At 38.0% G+C, this 19,622-nt stretch overlaps 1 protein-coding gene across 20 annotated transcripts in view; it reads right to left on the bottom strand.

Moving 5' to 3' along the window:
• Window positions 1–19,622, bottom strand: part of Dst (dystonin) — a 316,182-nt gene that overhangs the window by 76,075 nt on the left and 220,485 nt on the right. For all 20 annotated transcript variants that reach the window (XM_033756553.1, XM_033756561.1, XM_033756554.1 and 17 more), the window contains 3 exons: window positions 17,330–17,529; window positions 15,298–15,793; window positions 12,576–14,047 (listed from right to left, as the gene is read on the bottom strand). In XM_033756553.1, the coding sequence (XP_033612444.1) occupies window positions 12,576–14,047; window positions 15,298–15,793; window positions 17,330–17,529 (2,168 nt within the window). The remainder of the gene's footprint in view (window positions 1–12,575; window positions 14,048–15,297; window positions 15,794–17,329; window positions 17,530–19,622) is intronic.

Genomic DNA, 19,622 nt, shown 5'->3' with positions numbered 1-19,622 from the left:
CAACTAACACAAAGAAGCAAGCTAGCACACAAACACAGAGAAACTTTAAATAAGACTCTCCCCACAAACTAACACAAAGAAGCAAGCTAGTACACAAACACAGAGAAGCTTTAAATAAAATAGCCCTGGAGGCAAAGTTTACCAGAAGAGCTTAGTAAAAGTACCAAAATAGCTCTACTTCAATCTGAGTGGGATGAAAAAAATTACAGGCTTCAGGAACAACCTCTTGCTTATTACTAGGCTGCACCCTTTACTTTCTTACCTCATCCTAAATCATAAAAAGTTAGGAACCATGTACTATTAAACAACAACACAAAAGGAGCCATAATGCCTGCACAAACAGCACAGTAACTTTAATTTTTTTTTCTACTCTCACATGCAGAGGTTCTGAGAGAACATTTAGATCACTTTTTAAAAGGCCTTAAAACCACAACAATACTGTGCTTGTACCTTCGTGACTAAGCCTGTTGCAGCTTAATAAACCAAATATAACTGCCCTTAAATGGCAGTGTCTTCAGCCACAATTTGTGCAAAAGCCCAACAATAAACTGAATTCACAGTTGGAGGCATTCTGAATGAAGCGGACAGCCACCGTGTGCACCATCAACAGCAGAACCCTCGACAGCTAGGAATAATCATCTTTCCCCCAAACCAGTCTCTAATTAATCTGTAGTAATGATTAATTCATCATTAGCTGGCATCTTGCAGGGTGCCTGTCAATCTCCCCATTATGGACTTGATCATAACTAGAAACACTGGTGACCAGTCTGAAAGAACCACAAGCTCTTGGTATTGTAGCTTCACATTTCCATAAATTACCTGGCCCAACTGGAAGCCATTGCAGACTGTGTCCAACACCCCCGCTTGGCCCTCTGTTTTTCTGGAGGCTGCTTTCTTTCTTACTGGTATGAATTTCAGGGAACACTTAGTATGAGTCCTCTCAATGTCCTGGGCAAAAAGGGAAGCTGCTTCTTCCCCTGTAGAGGCTATGCTGGATTCTTCTGAAGTGTATTGTGTCAGCAATGTCACATTTTCTACCAAACCTGTGCTACTACAATCTACCTCCCTGTCTCCCAGGTATGCTTGAGACAGCTCTGAATCTCGAGGGAGATCCTTCCTGAGTTCCACACCTTGTAAGTCTCCTGATTGGTAAGTTTGTTCCTCTTGTCCACAGTTAGAAAGATGTTCGTTTTCTCCATCTCTTGGCATAACTAATGGATCACACTGAGAACTGTCTCTCAAATGATTCTGCAGGCAACACTTGTCATCCTGGATTGCCTTTCGACCATTTACACATTTTGTTTTCTCCAGTGGAGAAACATTATGTAAAATCATTTTGAAGTTATCCTCAGGGTGGGCACTCCTGCATGAAAGCAGGGGGATTTTCTGTTCACTAATGGAATTAATAGGAAAAAAAGATCTACACTGCTCTGTTATATGAATATCCTCAGCAGAAGACAGGCCTCTAATTTGTGACTGGTCTCCATTTAAAATGCCCTGTTTTTCTCTCTCTGAAGGAGGGCTACATAAACCAGAGTCATCCTCCTCTGATGTAAGAGAATTAGTACCCTGTCTGCACTTGCCGGCCTCGGTAACAGCGTCTGACATATCAATAGGTTCAACAAAAGAGCTTTCACTTCTGTTTGCAAAATCCATAAAATTGGCTGGGACAAACATTCGCCATGATCGTCTATGCTCTTTCTTTTCTGCATGAGATTTGGCTTTGGATAATCCTGTAGTTCGAATAATATCACTATTTAGTTTGAGTGCATCAAAGATCATCTTTTCATCTAGTTTGTTAGCTTCACGGCCTCTCAGCTCAAACACACTAGAAGAAGTAATGGCACCATTAGAGCATAAAGAACTAACATCCAGTGTTCGGTGACTGTAGGGTAAAGTCCGATCTGTAAAATGCCTGGAGGACAGGCTACCTTTTGAGTCAGAGTCTATCTGTTCATTTAGTCTGACTGTATCATAGATTGACCTTTGTGGGACATAGCAGTCTTCAATATTCAGGTCCTCTTCTTCCTCACCTTTCCCTACACATGGAGGATTCTGACGTAAACAGTCCGGTCTGCTGAGTGGCTTCCCCATTTTGTAGACAGTCAAAACAAATACCGCAGCTCTCGACACAGAAAGTAAGAAATAAGGTAAAGCATCTCTCAAAAACGACTACTTCTAAACAGCACTATGATGTGTCTTCAGCACAAAGACACATGCTCAAATAATACAGGTTGTCATATACAGTTCGAGGTGCTTAGGTCATCAGTAGTGCATCCATATAAATGCGACTATCTTTTTACCTGGTTGACTTTAGAGTGATTTTGAAAAGTAAAGTGCATCAAGGACAGAGAACAGAAATCTTCCCCCACCTCTCCTACCTGCTCAAGTTCCCCTTCACACAATCCAAAACACACAAAAAAAACAAACACACACTTAACAGTGGCTCAAACGCTCAGAACATTCCACTGTCAGTCCATTTCCCTTTTCAGTCTAATTTTGCATCTGAGGTTTCCAGATTAAAACTTCCAAATGAGCAAGCATTTTAACAGGCTGAATGTTAATTTGAACAGAGTTCTGTTTAACTCTAAGCCACTTAAATATGCCTTTTAAAACTCCATCTCCGTCATAAACCATGCATCAGGAATTTAAGAGACAAAGTGGCCATGTATTGTTTGTATCGAGGCATAGAACAAATCTTTATAAGAAAAATGTCTAGTATTGTAAAAAAAATATATTTTTCTTTTACTTTTTTGGGAAGGTAGCTATAAGTAATCTTGATTCAAAAGGAAGTTTTTCTTCCTATATTAAGCTTCTTTGAGGCAGAACTACCCAAGGAAAAAATCAGATGGCCAGGGTGACTTCAATTCAGCAGGTTTAAAGTAAACAATTCAAAAGCATGTAGTACTATTGTAACTTCCCTTTTTAAATAAATCCCAAAGATTCTTATCTGATCCTCTTTAAGAAGGCTTATTCCACCTGAGGCAATTGCAGCAAGAGAGGAGCTCCAGGGTTTCCTCTAAGGCTTAGGCAGGACAGTTCACATTCAACTGCAGACCAAACGACTATTAGGTCCTCGGAAACTGATCAACTGCCGCGGCTGCAGCTTGGCTTTCATTTCTGCTGGAGCTGAGGAGAGACGGAGGCAGTGGACGGAGAAAGGGAGCCCGGGCAGGGTACTCCCGGGCACCGGCTCCTCAGGGCTGCTGGGTCCCGGCGAAGGCATCCTCTCTGGCTCCAGGCAGCATCTGCCCACGCGGCCTAGTTGTCTCTCACTCCGGCGCTATACCCTTGTGCGACCTAACTCCGCAGTCATCTTTCCCCAACTCCTAGCCCTTCCTGGAGCCAGAGCAGTTTCAGGGGGAGGGACCCGGAGGCCGGCAGCTGCAGGAACTCAGCGGTGACATCAGCACCAGGAGCCTGCCTCTGGCACTGGGGAAAGGGGCAGCTGGGGCTTGGAGACAGCGGAAAATCCAGGAGGGAGGTAGAACCGACAACAGGGGCGCCTTGAGAAATCACCCAGCCCCAGGCTCCAGGACTCCTGCCTGGGAAAGGGCCGCCCAGTTCTAACCCTTCAGAGAAAGCCACAAAGTTAGTGAAGAATTTGAGATTCAAAGTGCAGATCCCTTAAGTCTCGTGTTTTATCATTCTCTTTTAAAGCCTAATTTAAATCTAACTCTTCTCCAGAGTAAATTATTCCTGCAGGCACCATGCCCTCAACAGGAATATTTGCGTTAACTAAAATCCATGTAGTTAAATTATCTTGAGATTAATGCAAGACCCAGTCAAAGGTCAAAGGTAGAAACTGACTCAGGATATTTAATAAAACCACACCCACAGATTTTTATCTACTGAACAAACACCCTATGAAAATACTGTTTTAAATGAAGTTCAGTGAGCCAAACCAGCTTGTACAAGAAACTGCAAGTGTAATAAAGTCTATCCTGCCTTTTATGAAAAGAGCAACGATTCAAGAGTAGCAAATGCTTGCAAAGGATGGCAGCCTTTTTTCAATTTCATAAAACAATCGTTTAACATAAATAAATGGCTTCCAAATGAAAAAGAAAGATTGGGGGAAAACAAACTTTCTCTGACAATTTTGTAGAAAAGATGGGAGAGGGGACTTTGGTACCTTGAATGGAAAAATAAATCCCAAGATGATTTTTATAAAGCCACAAGTTGAATTTAAAAAAATTCATAGTCAGAAACCTTTATGGGTAACTCATGCATTCAATAATTGTCAGATGTAACTCAGCAGGTAGCCATTATTAAGCTAAACAATATATTTCATCTACAAAGAAAACACAGGTATAAGAATATCAACATCACAGTATCAATGACTATTTTTTATGGTCAAGGAAGGAAACATTTTAATAAGCACCTGTTCCCGTGTCATTAAAGCACACAAACTGTTAGGAGGCTCGGCAAAGAAAAAGAAAAATGTGCAATCAGCTAGCTACTGTGGATGGTGTATGAGGCTGGGAATCAGTAAAAAGCACGATTCTTACTCCCAACTGCCACTATTTTGATATGTCAGCCTGAAGAGGTACCTATGGCAGTATATTTCCTTGAAATCCAGATGAGTAACTTTCTCTAAACAGTTTAAGATGCTTACAGAACTTTTCATGAAAAAGACAGCTCTAATTCAGTCCATCTTAGACTCTAACTCTGACTCACAGACACAATATTATTCCACCCTTATGAAGAGTTAAAAAGAGCAACATGTAACCTCACACTCAAAGTAAGCAGTATTCTTTAAAAACTTCAAGGATAATTCATTCATAAAACAGCCATTCAACAAACAATACTCACAAATGGCCAATAAAAAGGACAGATCTGAGAAAATGATATGCACGAAGATGGAGCCATGGCTGACCTTACACGGCTCATAGGGTGGGGAACGACGAGAAAATGGGCACAGCACAGCTCAGAGCAGGCAGTGCTGGGGAAAATGTACTTAGGTTGACAAAGCTGAATCTGTACCATTTATTTAATAGCTAGATTCTTATTTTATTGAACTACTTCAATGTATCATTCTCCAATTCAAGTCAAAAATCTGCATTATTAATTTTACATTGGGATTTATGATAACTTACGTACATCTCTAATTTGAAACCACATTCAAATACTTGGATAACAAAATGACTCATATATTAAGAATTGAACTTGTTAATTTTTTCCCTTAATTTTACTCTATACAGCTATTGTAAAGTAACAGTCCTAGGGCCGGGGAGTTGGCTCAGTAGTTTCACTGCCTGCCTTGCAAGTGCAAGGTCCTGAGTTTGACCCCCAGTACAAATAAATAAAGCGATAGTCCTAATGCTAATAAAATTAAGATATATTAAACTGTTAAATATTAATTATGAGCTCTAGATCACATTTTCATTAGAAAAACATACAATCAATAAAATAAAAAGAATTTTCCCGAAAGATAGTCAACTCTATTATTTCATATATAGGAAAATCAGAACACTATTTTCAAAACGTAATTCTATTTACACCCTGATGTAATACAGACTAGTAAAGTAGGTGATTGTGGAAAGATGCATCAGTACTAACTGAATTATAAGGAAAACAGTGTGATTCTGCTAATTTATAGTTAAATTAAATCCTTAGAGAGGAAAATTCCTGAAAACCATCTTAGCACTAAGAAATAAGCTACTTATGGAAAAACTGACAATTAATTTTATCAACTTAAACACAAAGTTCTTAGAACCGAAAGACTGGGGAGATTAGTAAGTTCAATGTACAGTAAATAGAAAATTGTCTATGAAAACAAATGCAATAGTATTCATGAAAACAGACTTGCTAGATAGTTCTTGGACTGTGGATTAGAAACCTAACCAGAGGTATAGTATGTGTTTTGTGCAGCAAATACAAAAACAGGCATTAGGAATAACAGTTTCTATTGTTCTTTCTAAAGCAGATCAGCCATTAACTAATGAAAACTGAAAGCATGCTACAGTTTCACACCAATAAATTTTACGTAAAATGACTAAAGGCTTTTTGAGGATATTCATGCAACAGCTCTTTATTTCACTACAAAGAAGTTGATATTTGAAATAAAGAAGATTCAGACACCACCACAGAAGAGAAAAGCTTAGAAACACGGAACAGATTTATTTTCTGATTGTGGGAGCCTATCATGTGTGAATTTTAGTATCTTTAAGTATCACTTGCTTTTCTTTTTGTAAATTACTACAAGACTAAAACTACACCTTCCCCATGTTCAAGGAGGTTTTCCAATGACAGTGATAAAAATTATCTACATAATGGGGTGATTCATTATATAAATCTTATTCATTGAAATATATGCATTTATGCACAGAAAATGTCTAAAAGTCAGGATTTTTTTAAAAAGTCATTCAGCAAATGAAATCAATGTACACTTTAATGATGGCATTCAATTTTCTTCAGAGAAACAAAAAAACAAAATCTGAAAATACTTTTTATATTAAAATAACAAAAGGAATAAAGTAACTTGAAACTAGGACAATTACAGACACATGAGAAGAGAATACATGAGCACACACATTTTCTTAAGGTGTCCTGGTTTTTGAATGGCAACAAAAGCTTTTCACTTAATGTGCTGACTTTCCCTGTCCTATGCTACTATCATTTAATAAATGATTAAAGACCTAAATATTTAAAAAATGTTTACCAGTCACATTTCCTTATCAAGAAACCAATGCAAAATTTCACACTAACAAAGTAAATTCTGTTTCTCCTTCACACACACACACACACACACACACACACACACACACACACAAACTTTCCATATTAATAAATTATGGAGGTCTCCTTTATATAAGCAGAGCCTATGACAATCACAGTAAATGCTACAGTTTTGCTCTTCTTTTAGATCACTGTACAATGACAAAATAGATTTATCTGGTTTAAAAAAATAAGCAACAACATCGGTGGCCTGCCTTGCAAGCACAAGGACCCGAGTTCAATCCCCGGTCCAAAAAAACAACAACAACAACAAACCCCCCAAAACTCCTGTTTTGTAAAATCTTTAGTTGGAACTGCCTCCGAACACTGCAACAACAGTGGCTGAGACAGGATATATGACAGCAAGGGTCATAGCAGCAAACCAAAAAAAGGACTTTTGTTGCCATGTTTCCTTTTCAAAGCTCTTCCACATTAGTAATATATATTTTCCTTGTGTGACATGGGAAAGAAGATAGCCATCTGTTATGCCTCACTTGGGTGAATAAAAATATAATAATATCACAGAGCAGATCAACTCTTAACACTTAGTAGCTAGGTGTGTTCTCTATATGGTATCTTCAGTACTGCCCAGAAGATGTGATATTCTTTCATCCTAAAACCTTAAATGTCACTTTGATATAATTTGTTAAATAATGACACCTTCCTATAAATGGCCATTGATCTTGGTAAGTTTCTATAGTAAAAATATTTTCACCTTTAAAAATACCAGAAGATGGTATCATGCAATCCCTTGTCCAAAAAGATTTTACTAACACAAATCTAGTTTACTGAGCAATTTTCCTGATCTAAAAGCCCTTCTGAACAACTTTATCTAATTCCCCCTTCCCCATTCCTAACAAAAACAAAATAATTCATCATTTACTTTTATTTCACAATATGAATAAACAAACACTACCATCAAAGCATTCTTTGGATGCTTTATCTTTAATGCCCAAGAAGAATATAATCATTATGTACAGCAAACATGTACCAATGAAAATAAAAAATTTTAAAAATAGGACGACATCATAGAGGTTGTTTTCAAATCACTCAATGACTATTTTCATTAAAAAAAAATTTGTACTCTAACAACCTGGTTTCTTCAGCACTATGACACTTTGCATTTCAGCTATCCAATTTTCAAGGAACAATTTCTGGATTAAACAATGCCTTCACCTAGACCAGAAAAAGGTTATAATAGTATAATTAAGCATGTGTCTGGTCTATGTCTCTGGTTTCAAGCTGACTTAAAAATCTCCTCTGTATAATGCTATTCCCAATTTGGAAATAAAAAGGAATGTGCATTTCAGAGAGACTTGTACAAGAAATGTGTTCATTTGCGCAAATGAATTACAACTAAGGTAGCAACAGAGTGGCCACAAGTAAACAAGAGGCCTGGCAGAGACTTTTTATGATAACCTAGACAAAGGGCTACAGGACATGACTGTGTACATTCATTAAAAAATCTAGTTCCTTTGATCTCCACTAAAACTAAATCAATTCAGTATGATGATAATGATTACTTCATGCTGAACCAGAGACCTGACTGGCTATTAATGACATCATAATAGAATATATTCCTCATATTCTGGTAAATATAAATATAGAAAAGTTAATATTATTTAATAATGTATCTGTATTTAATCTTGAAGAAGGGGTCTTTGAACAAGACTCAAGGGAAGAGGGAACACAAAACGGGCTTGCTTTTTTTTATTCCAGAGACACACAGAATCTAATCTGTTATCCAATCCACCAATTCATGAAAGTGTGCAGAGAATTTAACTGTAACAGTACATAAGTAAAAACAGAAACTTCAAGTTATCAAGAGTCCAGAAAACACCTCACTCTTAAGACATGTTAGCCCAGTAACTAGCATTTACATGGTCACAGAACCTATACTATCAAAATAGTTTAAAACCTTTAAACTAAATAAAGGTAACACCAATCTATTTTCAAAACCTCATAGTACTATTCACTGAGATTGAATCAGAACATTCAGTTTAGCACTCAGTTTTAATCATTATGTTTGAGTTGGAACCTAAACATAAATGAATATTGTCCTTTCAAGGAAACTAAAGATAAATATTAACAGCTATTTGTTAGACTAAATACTAGGGGAAAATGGAAGCAGGAAAGGTGTTTTTCTGGCTTAAATAATCTATTATGTTCTCAGTGAAAATAAGATACTTCCTAACTAAGTAACAGGGTAATGGCTATTAAACTTCACTCCTGCTCTAAAAGAAGTTCAATTTTTTATTTTAAAAACAACTGTTATACCAAAAACAAAGCAAACAAACATAAGGCAGTAAGAAAAGTAGGGCCAGGAATTTAGCTCAGTGGTTCTGCTGCCTGCCTCACAAGCACAAGGTCCCAAGTTCCCTACCCAGTACCAAAAACAAAACAAACAAAAATAAGGCAGTAAAAACAACTGTTATAGGATCATATCAAATTACAAAACTTCTGCACAGCAAAAGAAACAACAAACGGAGTGAAAAGGCAACCTATAGAATGAGTGAAAAATTTTGCCAGCTACTCCTCAGAGGACTAATATAAATATAAAGATAATAAAATATAAAGAACTCAAAAAAATTAGACCACTCAGTGAAAGACACAATAAAAAAAGAATGGGCAGGTGAAAAGAATACACACTTCACGGACATACAAATGGCCAATAAATACATGAAGAAATTCAACATAACTGGTCATTTGAGAAATGCAAATCAAAACAACACAGAGAGTCCATCTCACTCCAGAAAAGAATAGCCATCATCAAGAAATCAAATAATGACAAATGCTGGTGAAGTTGCAGGGAAAAAAGAACTTTTCTACATTATTGGTGGGAATGCAATCTAGTACAACAACTACAAAAACCAGTATAAAGATCCCTCAAAAAAAAAACAGAACAAACAAACAAAAAAACCCTAAAAATAAAAATTCCACTTGACCCAGCCATTCCCCTTTTAGGTATCTTCCCCAAATAGTTAAAGACATTATATTACAGTGATGTGTGCATACTCACATTTAAAGCAGCACAATTCTTAACAGCTAAATCTTCGGCATAGGCTATCCATCAACAGATGAGTGGATAAAAAGCATATGTCACCTACATTTAGGGTAGCAGTACTCTTCCATAAAGAAAGGCAAATGAGCCACTTATGAGAAAATGGATGCCCTGTAAGCATCAGTGAAATAAATCAGACACATAAGCTTAAATATTGCACGGTTTTGTTACATGAGAAACTCAATATACAAGTAAAGAGCAAAATAAAAGGTAAGAGGAAGTAGGGAGCCAGATCATTCTCAAAGGGTAAGGAGATCAAGAGATGGAGGAAGAGGAGAGGGAAAGGGGATGACTTTCCATAAGTGGGGGTTTCTGGTATTTTTTTCTTAAAATGAACCATGGCTGGTTATCCAGGCTGCCTAAATTAGGCTACAGTGAAGATGATATGAAAATTTTCCAGAGAAAAGATCAGATTCAAAAGCTGATAAATGAAGCTAACACAAAGCAATGCATTACTTCGATCAAAATATCCACGTTTGGACAGTGACTACCTGTGTAACCTTGGACAAGGGACCTAACCCCTATGGGCCTTGGTTTCTTTACAGTACAAGGAGAATTATAACAGTATTTATCATCTTTCATGGCTAGAGCATTTGGATAGTGCTTGACACATAGTAAGACCAAAATAAATGTTAATTATTTAGTTGCTATTTTTAGTGGTCAAATCCGTATAAATAAATAGAATCACTGGTTGTTTAAGCTACAATGTATCTTTACCATACCCCATATCCTTATTCTTTCTTTTAACCTGTGGCACTGTAACTTTACATGCAGATCTGTCCACTTGAACACTTTTTTTTTTAAGTCACTGAGTTTCAAGACACTAATGTATGACATTTAATCAACTCCTTCTAAAATAATCAGAAAACAAATAAGCACAGCATGCTAAATAGCTTATTTTTGGAGAAATGATCAATCTTTTTCTTCACAAATAAAACAGTCTCTGCAACTATTAACAGTAACAATGCTTATTTGGAGGTTTTTTGTTTGCAAGACACTTTCAGTGCACTGGTAAGGAAGCTCTTCCTATCACTTGCTTTTCCTAACTACGAATTCTCCTCAGGGACAGCTGCATTTTGCACTGTATTCATGCTTGTGCACACAAATGAGAAGCATCTTCGTGTAGTAGTTGCCCTGATGTTATTTTTGCCCACTTTTCTTACAGTTCATTGAAGCAGGGAGGAGAAATGTCTTTTCTCTACACAAATTCACAGAAAACCTGAAAAAACCACAACTGTCTCATAAACAACAAAATATCTAAACTGCACTATGAAAAAGACTGTTTTGAGAACAGTCATTTAATCTGTAAACTTTTGTTAAGATTCAAAAGAAAATTCTAAGTTAACAGTCACTCCTAAGCTTGCTCTCTCTTTTAAGCAGCAAACTGCCACAGAACTATGATGCTCTTCTCACATCAAATCTTATACTTTACAAATGAACAATATAAAAATTTGGAAGCACAATGAAGGAAGCAAAGTCAATACTAAGCTAGTTCCTTAACTTTCAAGAATCAAGATCCAAATATAGAAGCACTGATTTTTAAGACTGGAAGGAATTGTGCTTTGAAGGCATTTAATAAAGAACAAACAGTAACCGTAACAACACAAACAATGCTATTTTGAAGTTATTTTTTAAAGTTCAGTCATCTCCTAAAGTGTGTTATTAAAGACAAGTGAAGGAAACAATATGTCATTCTAACACCTTACAATTTGGAAGTTTATTTGATTTTCATTCACTTCCCATGAGAAATAATCTGTAGGTTTGATATGTTGTTTTTGCTTTTATAAAGCTAGGGACTGAAACCAGGGCCTGCCAGATGCTAAACATATGCTCTACTACTGAGCTACAACCTCAGATCAACTGGTAGTTTTGCAAATCTTGTTTTTATTTGTTCTTAGTACATCCCCTACAAGCTAACTGTGCGATCTACTACCTTCAGTAGTTTTTACCAGAAAGTAAACGTATTTCTTGAACAGCGCCGAACCTATAGCAACCCCAAAGGATTAGATCATAGGTGTGCAGCAAAGGCTTGATGTTTAGGGTCCTCCAAGCAGGAGTGAAGCTGGTCTCTGTCCTCCACTGAGATGGGACACCTGCTCCCACTGTCATACATGTGGCCCAACTCACTGACAAGGAAACTGGGCCACCGCTGTGATCTAATGTTCCATTCATTATGTGGTACTAAATTTGTCAAATAACAGACATTTCTTGGTACTGAGAAGCTTATATAGTCCAATAAAAATAATTACTCCTAATCCTCCAGACCATGAGTCTAAGATCTTTATTTTAGGAAACCAGGAAAACAACATGGAAGGCCACACTGCCTTTAAAAGGATGAGCCCTTGAAGAAGTTTGCAGAAAAAAAATCAAACAAGTATGAGAAGACTATAAAAAGGGAAAGACAGGAAAAGACCATAATTCACCATTTAAAGAAAATTCTGGGAGACAAACCTTTGCATCGGAGTTTAAAACACAACTCTGTTCATAACAAATGTGAGTTATCAGTGCTCTCAGAAATGGGCTCCGTGATGTTAGTTTCAAGCTTTCCTAGGACTTTTCCAAGCATCTCTCTAACTTCTTGAAAGCATCACTGGGCCTTATCCTGTGAAACCCAAATCCCAAGGAAGCTTGGGACTTCCTCAAGTGCTTCCATGTTACCCCAGATACACTCATTCAGGCCCAAATACTATCTGACAACTATTCTACAAGAGTCTAAAAATAGGCAATCACTTTGTCACACCAATTAGAAATGTCTCTTGGGAATAAAAACAATCAATAAAAACAAGGAATTCCCTACCTTGAATACAGCAAGCTGCTGATTAATGGTCTCTATCTCCATCCCAACAGGACCTTGTGACTCTTCGTGCTCCTCAGCCTTTTGGAGCAGAGTAGAAAAGTCTTTAAATTTGCTGTAGAATTCTTTAAGACGCTCAAGCATTCCTCCAACCTGCTCTTCTCTATCATGTGCTCGATCCAGTAACTTGTTACACTGTTTGCTTAAGGCTTCCAAGTCTCTTTTGATTCCCACAAGGTCAGGAGAAGCTTCTTCTGTGGCCAGCATCACCTTGCAGGTTTTATTGGCATTGTCAATGCTTGCCATGAGGGCTTCTAGTTTCTTCAGAAAGGTTTTTATAGCCTCCTTTTGTTTTTGCAGTGTTTCTACATCCCTCCCCACTGGAGACATGCTATCCAGTTCGTCATCAAACTCTGTGAACTGAGAAAACATTTCTCGGATGGTATTCTGGAAATGTCCAATGCCCTGAAGCTTGGTTTCTAAGAATGAGCACTTTTCATCAATCTGCTGACTCAGTGTACTATGCTCTTTAGCTAAGGTTTCTGCTTGTAATAAAATGTCAGAGGTTCCTTTCGAGTCTGAGGCTTCTACCACTAGATCCTGAGCAATTCTCTTAGCCAAATCTACCTCGAGATTCAAGGTCTGTAGGGCCTTCTGTTGAGTCTGCAACATGGTCAGGCATTTGTTACTGTAAGCCTGGGGCCCCAGAGAATCATGGACATCCAGCTGCTCCTTTGCACACTGAAGCTGCCTGTTGACTTCTTTAGAGACTTCTTGAAATTCTTTAAACTTCTGGGCCATGTTCTCCAGAAAGAATTTCTTACTGTGAAGTTGTTCAGTGACCATATCCACCTTCTGGATCAGTGCTTTATTCTCATCTGTAACTACCTCTTTATCTACCTCACAAACACTGAGTAGGCTATTGGCTGTATTGTTCAGCAGTTCTACCATACCAAAGTGTTGGTCCATTTCCTTCTGCAGAGACTTCAACTGGGAAATAGAATTCTGTGTTTCAGCAGGATCCACACAAAACTTCAATACCTCCAGGTTGTTCTGACATTTATCTATCCATGGACAGAGGGTCTCTACACATTCTTTGTACTTGAGGGCTTTTTCCAAAGTGTCTTTTAATTTGTCTTCTCTTTCTTTCACCTGCTTATTAAATCCATCCCAGTTGTTTTTAATCATGTTAAGCTGTAACTGTAAGGCGGATTTCTCAGACCCTTGTGTTTTCAATAACAGATTTTCACCTTCTACAATGGCTTTTTCATAAATATTGGACTGGGCAGCCAAAGTTTTACTAAAGTTTTTCTGCTCTTTAATTAATGATTCCAAGACTTCAAGTTTAGCTGATATTGGATGAGATTTCTTTTGTTCTTCTTTCTTTGCATCTAGCCAAGTCTGAAAATCTCTAGACATTTGCTGAAATTGATGTGAGCTTGCACAGGCTGCCTGAAGGTGCTGGACAAGATTTTCTAAAAGTAAAATTACATACATGTTTATTTTACATCAAAAGGTTAATTTAATCTATGGAAAGCCAAGAAAAAAATCTCCAAATGAATGTACAGAAGTGTCTGAGGAAAAGAACTACAAGAATGACTGACACGGGAAAAAAGAAGCATGTACAACAGTGAGAGACAAGGTAAGAAGCAAAAGACAAGAGAAAGAGAAAACAGCGACCATGAAAGCAAGGAAAAATGCACTGTGGTGTAGGGTATGGTCATAGCACATACTGCCTACTCTGCTCCTCATTCCAGGGTGAGGAAGAGACAGCTAAAGTTCTAGGCTAAGGTGATTATCTATCTCTCAGCAAATCTGACCTTTTTGCTTCTGTGACTTTTACATATAGTGGAGGTTTAATTATTTTCCCACAGTTCTCCAGCTCCAAAGAGGTTGAGCCAGGAGATAATATACAGTTTCTAGGTGAAACATTATATTGCCTGCACGTCAAATAAATGAGTAAGTAGGAAATGGCTTCTGTAATCAACAAACAAATCCAATCAATTAAAAATATAAATTGAGAATCCACTAGGTATAAGACTTAGAAACTAGTGCTGTTTCAAACAGACCAGAGCAACAAAATGTGTCTGCCTTGGACAAGACCATCCCGACTTCCTATAACTCACTATGTTACCTCTAACAAATACCAGCAGATCTGCCAAAGAATTACTGCTGCAGCAGGCAGTGAAGAAAACAGAGAAATACAGATACTTCTCTAAGTTACCTATGACAGAGTCAGACAGAACAGTAGTAGACAGGGGATAACAGGAGCAGGGGATTGGCTCCATGGCAGAATGCTTGTTGGGTCTGCACGAGAGCTTGGGTTCATTTTCCAGTAGCAGCAATTAAAAGAAAAAAGGAGATATGATCACGATGATGACATACAGCCTTTTAAAATATCTAAGCATCCATTTTTCTGGTGGACTTAGATAACATCACATAAAAATGTTTACATCTTTTCAAAACCAAATTAGGATACCTAATAATTTAATGGATCTTTCTTAAGCACATTTTGCCAACACAGAATCTGTCTAGGGGTTTAATGCCAAGTGGAGTTTCCCACTCCTGGGTGTGCACAGTGTACCACCCTGTGCTCCTGAGTCCAGCCTGCTCTTCACTCATTTTGTAAGGGCCCTGGATCATTCAAAACTGTAATATATGCTATCTGGGCTATGTATGGTACCTACTTCTGACCAGGAAACACAAGTATGAAGAGAAGACAGACCTGCTTTCTGTTCGATATCCTTAAATGATTTTAAGATGCTGTCCAGCTGCCTACTGAGTTCTGCTTTCAGGTAGTCCTCTTTCACCAGCGCTGACAGGTCCTCACAGAGCACCTGGGCCACTTTTAGCTGCTGTACTTCCTGCTCTGTTTCCTGTTTCAGTTTCTGGGCTGTTTCCAACTGCTGGTTCACAGCACCAGGGAGTGTGCTCACAGCCAGGCTGCTGCTGAGTTTACTTTCCAGTTCACTCAGTTTACCAGAAAGGCTTCTCAGCAAGCTCTGATACTGTGTGCTTTTGACAATAGCTTGGTCAATCCAGCTACATCTGTCATTCAGTTGTCCTGTGAGGCCATCCCACTTCTGGGTCACAGCTGCCAGTTGCTCTTTCACAACCCCGTGCAGAGAAGGGTCTTCTCCAGGTCTGCTCAAAATGCCATGGCTGGCTGCCCTGAGCTGTTCATACTGAGGTTTCCGGGTGTCAAATTCTTGCAGCAGAATCTAAAGTAAACATAAATTACTGTATGGTAAGTCAGAAAACACAGTTTTAAGCATCCAAAGAGACAGAAATGGTACTTATTTATCAGTTTTTGGTTTTGTTCTTTTAGTTACCACTCTCATAGTTTTTATTTCAAGGACAGTGCAATTACACTAAACTAACTGCTAATTCAAAGAGTCATGGTGCTTCAGAGAGAGAACACTTTGTCTAAAATAATTGTATTTCCCAAAGGGGAAGAATAGAATAAATCTTTTCTGGTATTCTAGGCAAAATTAAAAGAAGTTCATATTAAATTTTTCAAATATGAAGGAAAACATCATCCTGTCACCAAATTTTTTTCCAATCCATGTTTTCTCTTTTCGGGATTTATGAAATAGTCCAAAGTATTCTACATTAAGGAAAATGCTGCTAAGTGTTAGAATATATTATGCTCACAATGTCTTCTTTTGCAACTGTGTTGGGGGTGGTGGTGGCGGGGTTTGAGACAGGGTCTTGCTTTATAATGCAGGCTGACCTTGTACCCACTATGTAGCCCAACTGGGCCTCCAACTCATGTGATCCTCCTGCCTCAGCCTTCTGGATGCTGGGATTACAGGCGTGCACTACCACACCCCACCCAGCAGCAAAGTTTTTCTTAAACATAGGACTTACTGGCATTTTATAGCCTAAAGTTTAGCCAGAAAAATCAAGTTGGTCAGAATATAGATTCAACAAGACTCTCACTATACAACAAATGATTCCAAATTTTTGTCTTTTAGAATATTTTATGTATCTTTTTACATTTTTATTTCACATGTAACTTATCTATCCATCTCTGAGAGACTATTAAGACCAGAGACATTTATTTTTATCTTTTGCTTTTATTCTCTTCAGAAAGTATCTGTATTTTCAGCTTATGGAATCACCTCCCAACTTTAAAGCTGCTACTCCCACCTAAAGAAATCTAACTGGACCACTCAGAGTTCTGCCATTATGTCTGACTTCAACTTCATGGCTCTCCTCCCCACTGTGGATTTATCAGCTATTGTGGATTTATTAACTAGGCTGGTCTACTGAACTGGGCTTCTAGGATTCCTCTCTCCTTCCTTCATCCTATGTCCCTTTCTAATTTTGTCTCTCTTCACCTCAGAACTGACTGCATGAGTTGTACAGATTTCATTATCAACTACCTCAAACAAAATGAACAAGACTTGAGAGGAATAATTTCTAAATAATAAAATTATGGCTAGCTTCTCATAAAAATATGAAACAATCACATTAATACTTCAGAGAAGGTCCTTTATTTAAAAACATGGTTTGTATCAACGACTCTATCACTGGAATAATTTAGGGACTTGGTCCACTCACGAGCTCAAAGAGACTCCTCTGGGACAACTTGTGGCTATAATTCTCTAAAATGAACAGCGTAGGGCACCTCAAACATTAAAAATCCAGTCCAAGCTTGAAAGAACCCAGTGTCAAGTGAACATATTTATGATGAAAGCACTGGTCTTGCTCAGTCATTATGCTGAGCTTGAGACAAATTAAGTAATACTCACCTGCACCTGTTGCCTTTGTGTGTTCAGCATATTCGGGTCAACGGACAGAGGCCCGAGAACACTAACCATCAGTTCTTTTTCCACAAGCCACTGTTTTAACTGAGCTTCTACAGTCTGGAACTGGGTTAGATTATTGGAGGATTCTTCCAGTTTCTGTTGTCTGTCAACTGTTAACTGGTTGAGTTCTTGCCACTTAGAATCTTAAAGAAAAGGGTAAAATTGGTGGTTAGTTTTTAATACACTTAGTATGACTGCAGGAAGAATATATAATAAGACTCAAAATGATATATAATGGGTATCATTCCATTTTTATAACTCTTCTAACATAGCTGTTTCAGGGTCTAACCTAAGAGGATTAACTGCAGTTAATGCCACAGATTTTATGGACCTAGTGGTTGTGTATCAAGTGAAGTATAAGAATAAAATTCAATCTTATTTTAAAAGATATTGTACTAACTGGGATATTCCCTGAAGTACTCAGGATCCTGAGATCTCTCATTTCTCTTAGAATTCCTATAGCATCTGTTCATTCAACCACTAGACCAATAACTATCAATCCTTTTTAAGTATCAAATTTTCATGTATCATTTAAAAAATAAGTGACTACTAAACTTGTATATCTATCCCCAATCACCCTCTCCTATTCAAACTGAACAATATCAACTAGCTAGGGAAAATTATAGCAGGAAATATCACCAGCTTTCAATTCAACGTTTAAAAATAAAATTAATATTCTTCTCAAAACTAATCTTTTTGTCTTGTAGATTTCTTCCAAAGGTTATCATCTCTGCCATGTCACTTCAATGTACTTACTTCTGAGTGTTCTTTTAGGGTGCTCCATACCCTCCTACCTCCCTGATTACAAGACCTTACATTCATTATGTAACTCCACTTTGGACCTGCTCACGTTTTGCCTAGAACAGTGATTCTCGAACTCCAGCCATACTAGAGTTACCAAGGGATCACTGACACGGATTTCTGGCACCCTCCTCAGGGTTTCTGGTGTGGCATCTGGAAGGTTGCTCATAGTGCTCATATGGCCCCAGGAGCCACCAACCCAAATACCAATCAGCCTTCTAAATGGTACCACTATTATTAGTGTTTCTCAGCTGCAATCCTTTTGATTCTGAAATACTTACCCTCAAATATATCACTTTACAATGTGGCAAATCCTTCAACACCTAACCCTTCAGCATCTAACTGGTGGTGGCAAAACAATGGCACACATGACACAGCCACTTGCCTGTTACCTCTGAAAACTCTAAACGGTTTGCCATTATGATTCTAGACGATCAAACGTGAAGACCTGTCTGGTATTCAGGACCTTTCACAATCTGGCTTCCATCTGCTGATCTTAGGGGATCATACTGACATTCTCAGAAGTCAAGATTTACCCACCAGAGCACTTAGTCTAGCATGTGAACACATCCATTGCTCCAGAAATGTTCATTAATGGGTGTGACCAATTATCTGAGAGATGTTATTCAGCTAGCATAATATTCTAAAGGACATATTTTCATAAAAGCACAATCCCTGATCGTTATTTGCATATTATTCTATACGGCATTTTCTGACAACAAAAGAGTTGCTGTCCATCTGACAACAAAATACTGCAATTAAAGCAGTCAGGATGGAGAAACATCAAAACCACCAGGAAGCTGAAACACACTGTCCTCATTCCCATCCTTTTCTAAAATGTCTTGAAAATACTCTGCCCAAGTAACTACCATCCCCAGACAGCCACCGAATTAGGGACAAGGTGATAACAAGGCAATAGGAGTCTCTACTGTTGAAGTAAATATACCTTTAAACATTAGGATACCTTAGGCTAACTTTTTTTTCAAACCAAAACATACAGACTTCTAAACTACCACAGTACATCTGACGCTAAAGGGCTGGGGATTTAGCTCAGTGGTTCGGCGGCCTGTCTTGCAAGTGCAAGGACCCGAGTTAGTAAATGTAATGGAACAATTGATAACAGACTCCTGTAGCACTTGCTATGTGCCAGGCACTGTTCCTGTGAGCTTATAGCTCACTCATTAACTTATTTGAATTCTCCAAAGAAATATTACAAAGCAGCACAAATTATTATCCCTATCTTATACTTATTTTCCACATCATAATAAAAAATAGTAAGACAATAGGCCTGTGAAGAAAATTCTGTACCTATGAGAAGCACTTTATAAAAGGAAAGCATGGGGTGGAAGGATAGCCCTGGGTAAGGAGGAAAACCGCCAGTCTTCTGCAGTGAGCTACTTTTCAGTACTGGTTGGTGGAGAGAAGGAGCATAAAG

Source organism: Fukomys damarensis, unplaced genomic scaffold (genome assembly GCF_012274545.1).
Source record: "Fukomys damarensis isolate Sample0158 unplaced genomic scaffold, DMR_v1.0_HiC HiC_scaffold_27, whole genome shotgun sequence".
NCBI classification, from domain to species: Eukaryota; Metazoa; Chordata; class Mammalia; order Rodentia; family Bathyergidae; genus Fukomys; species Fukomys damarensis.
The sequence above is the reverse complement of the archived record's forward strand: the minus strand, read 5'-3'. Positions and strand labels throughout refer to the sequence as shown.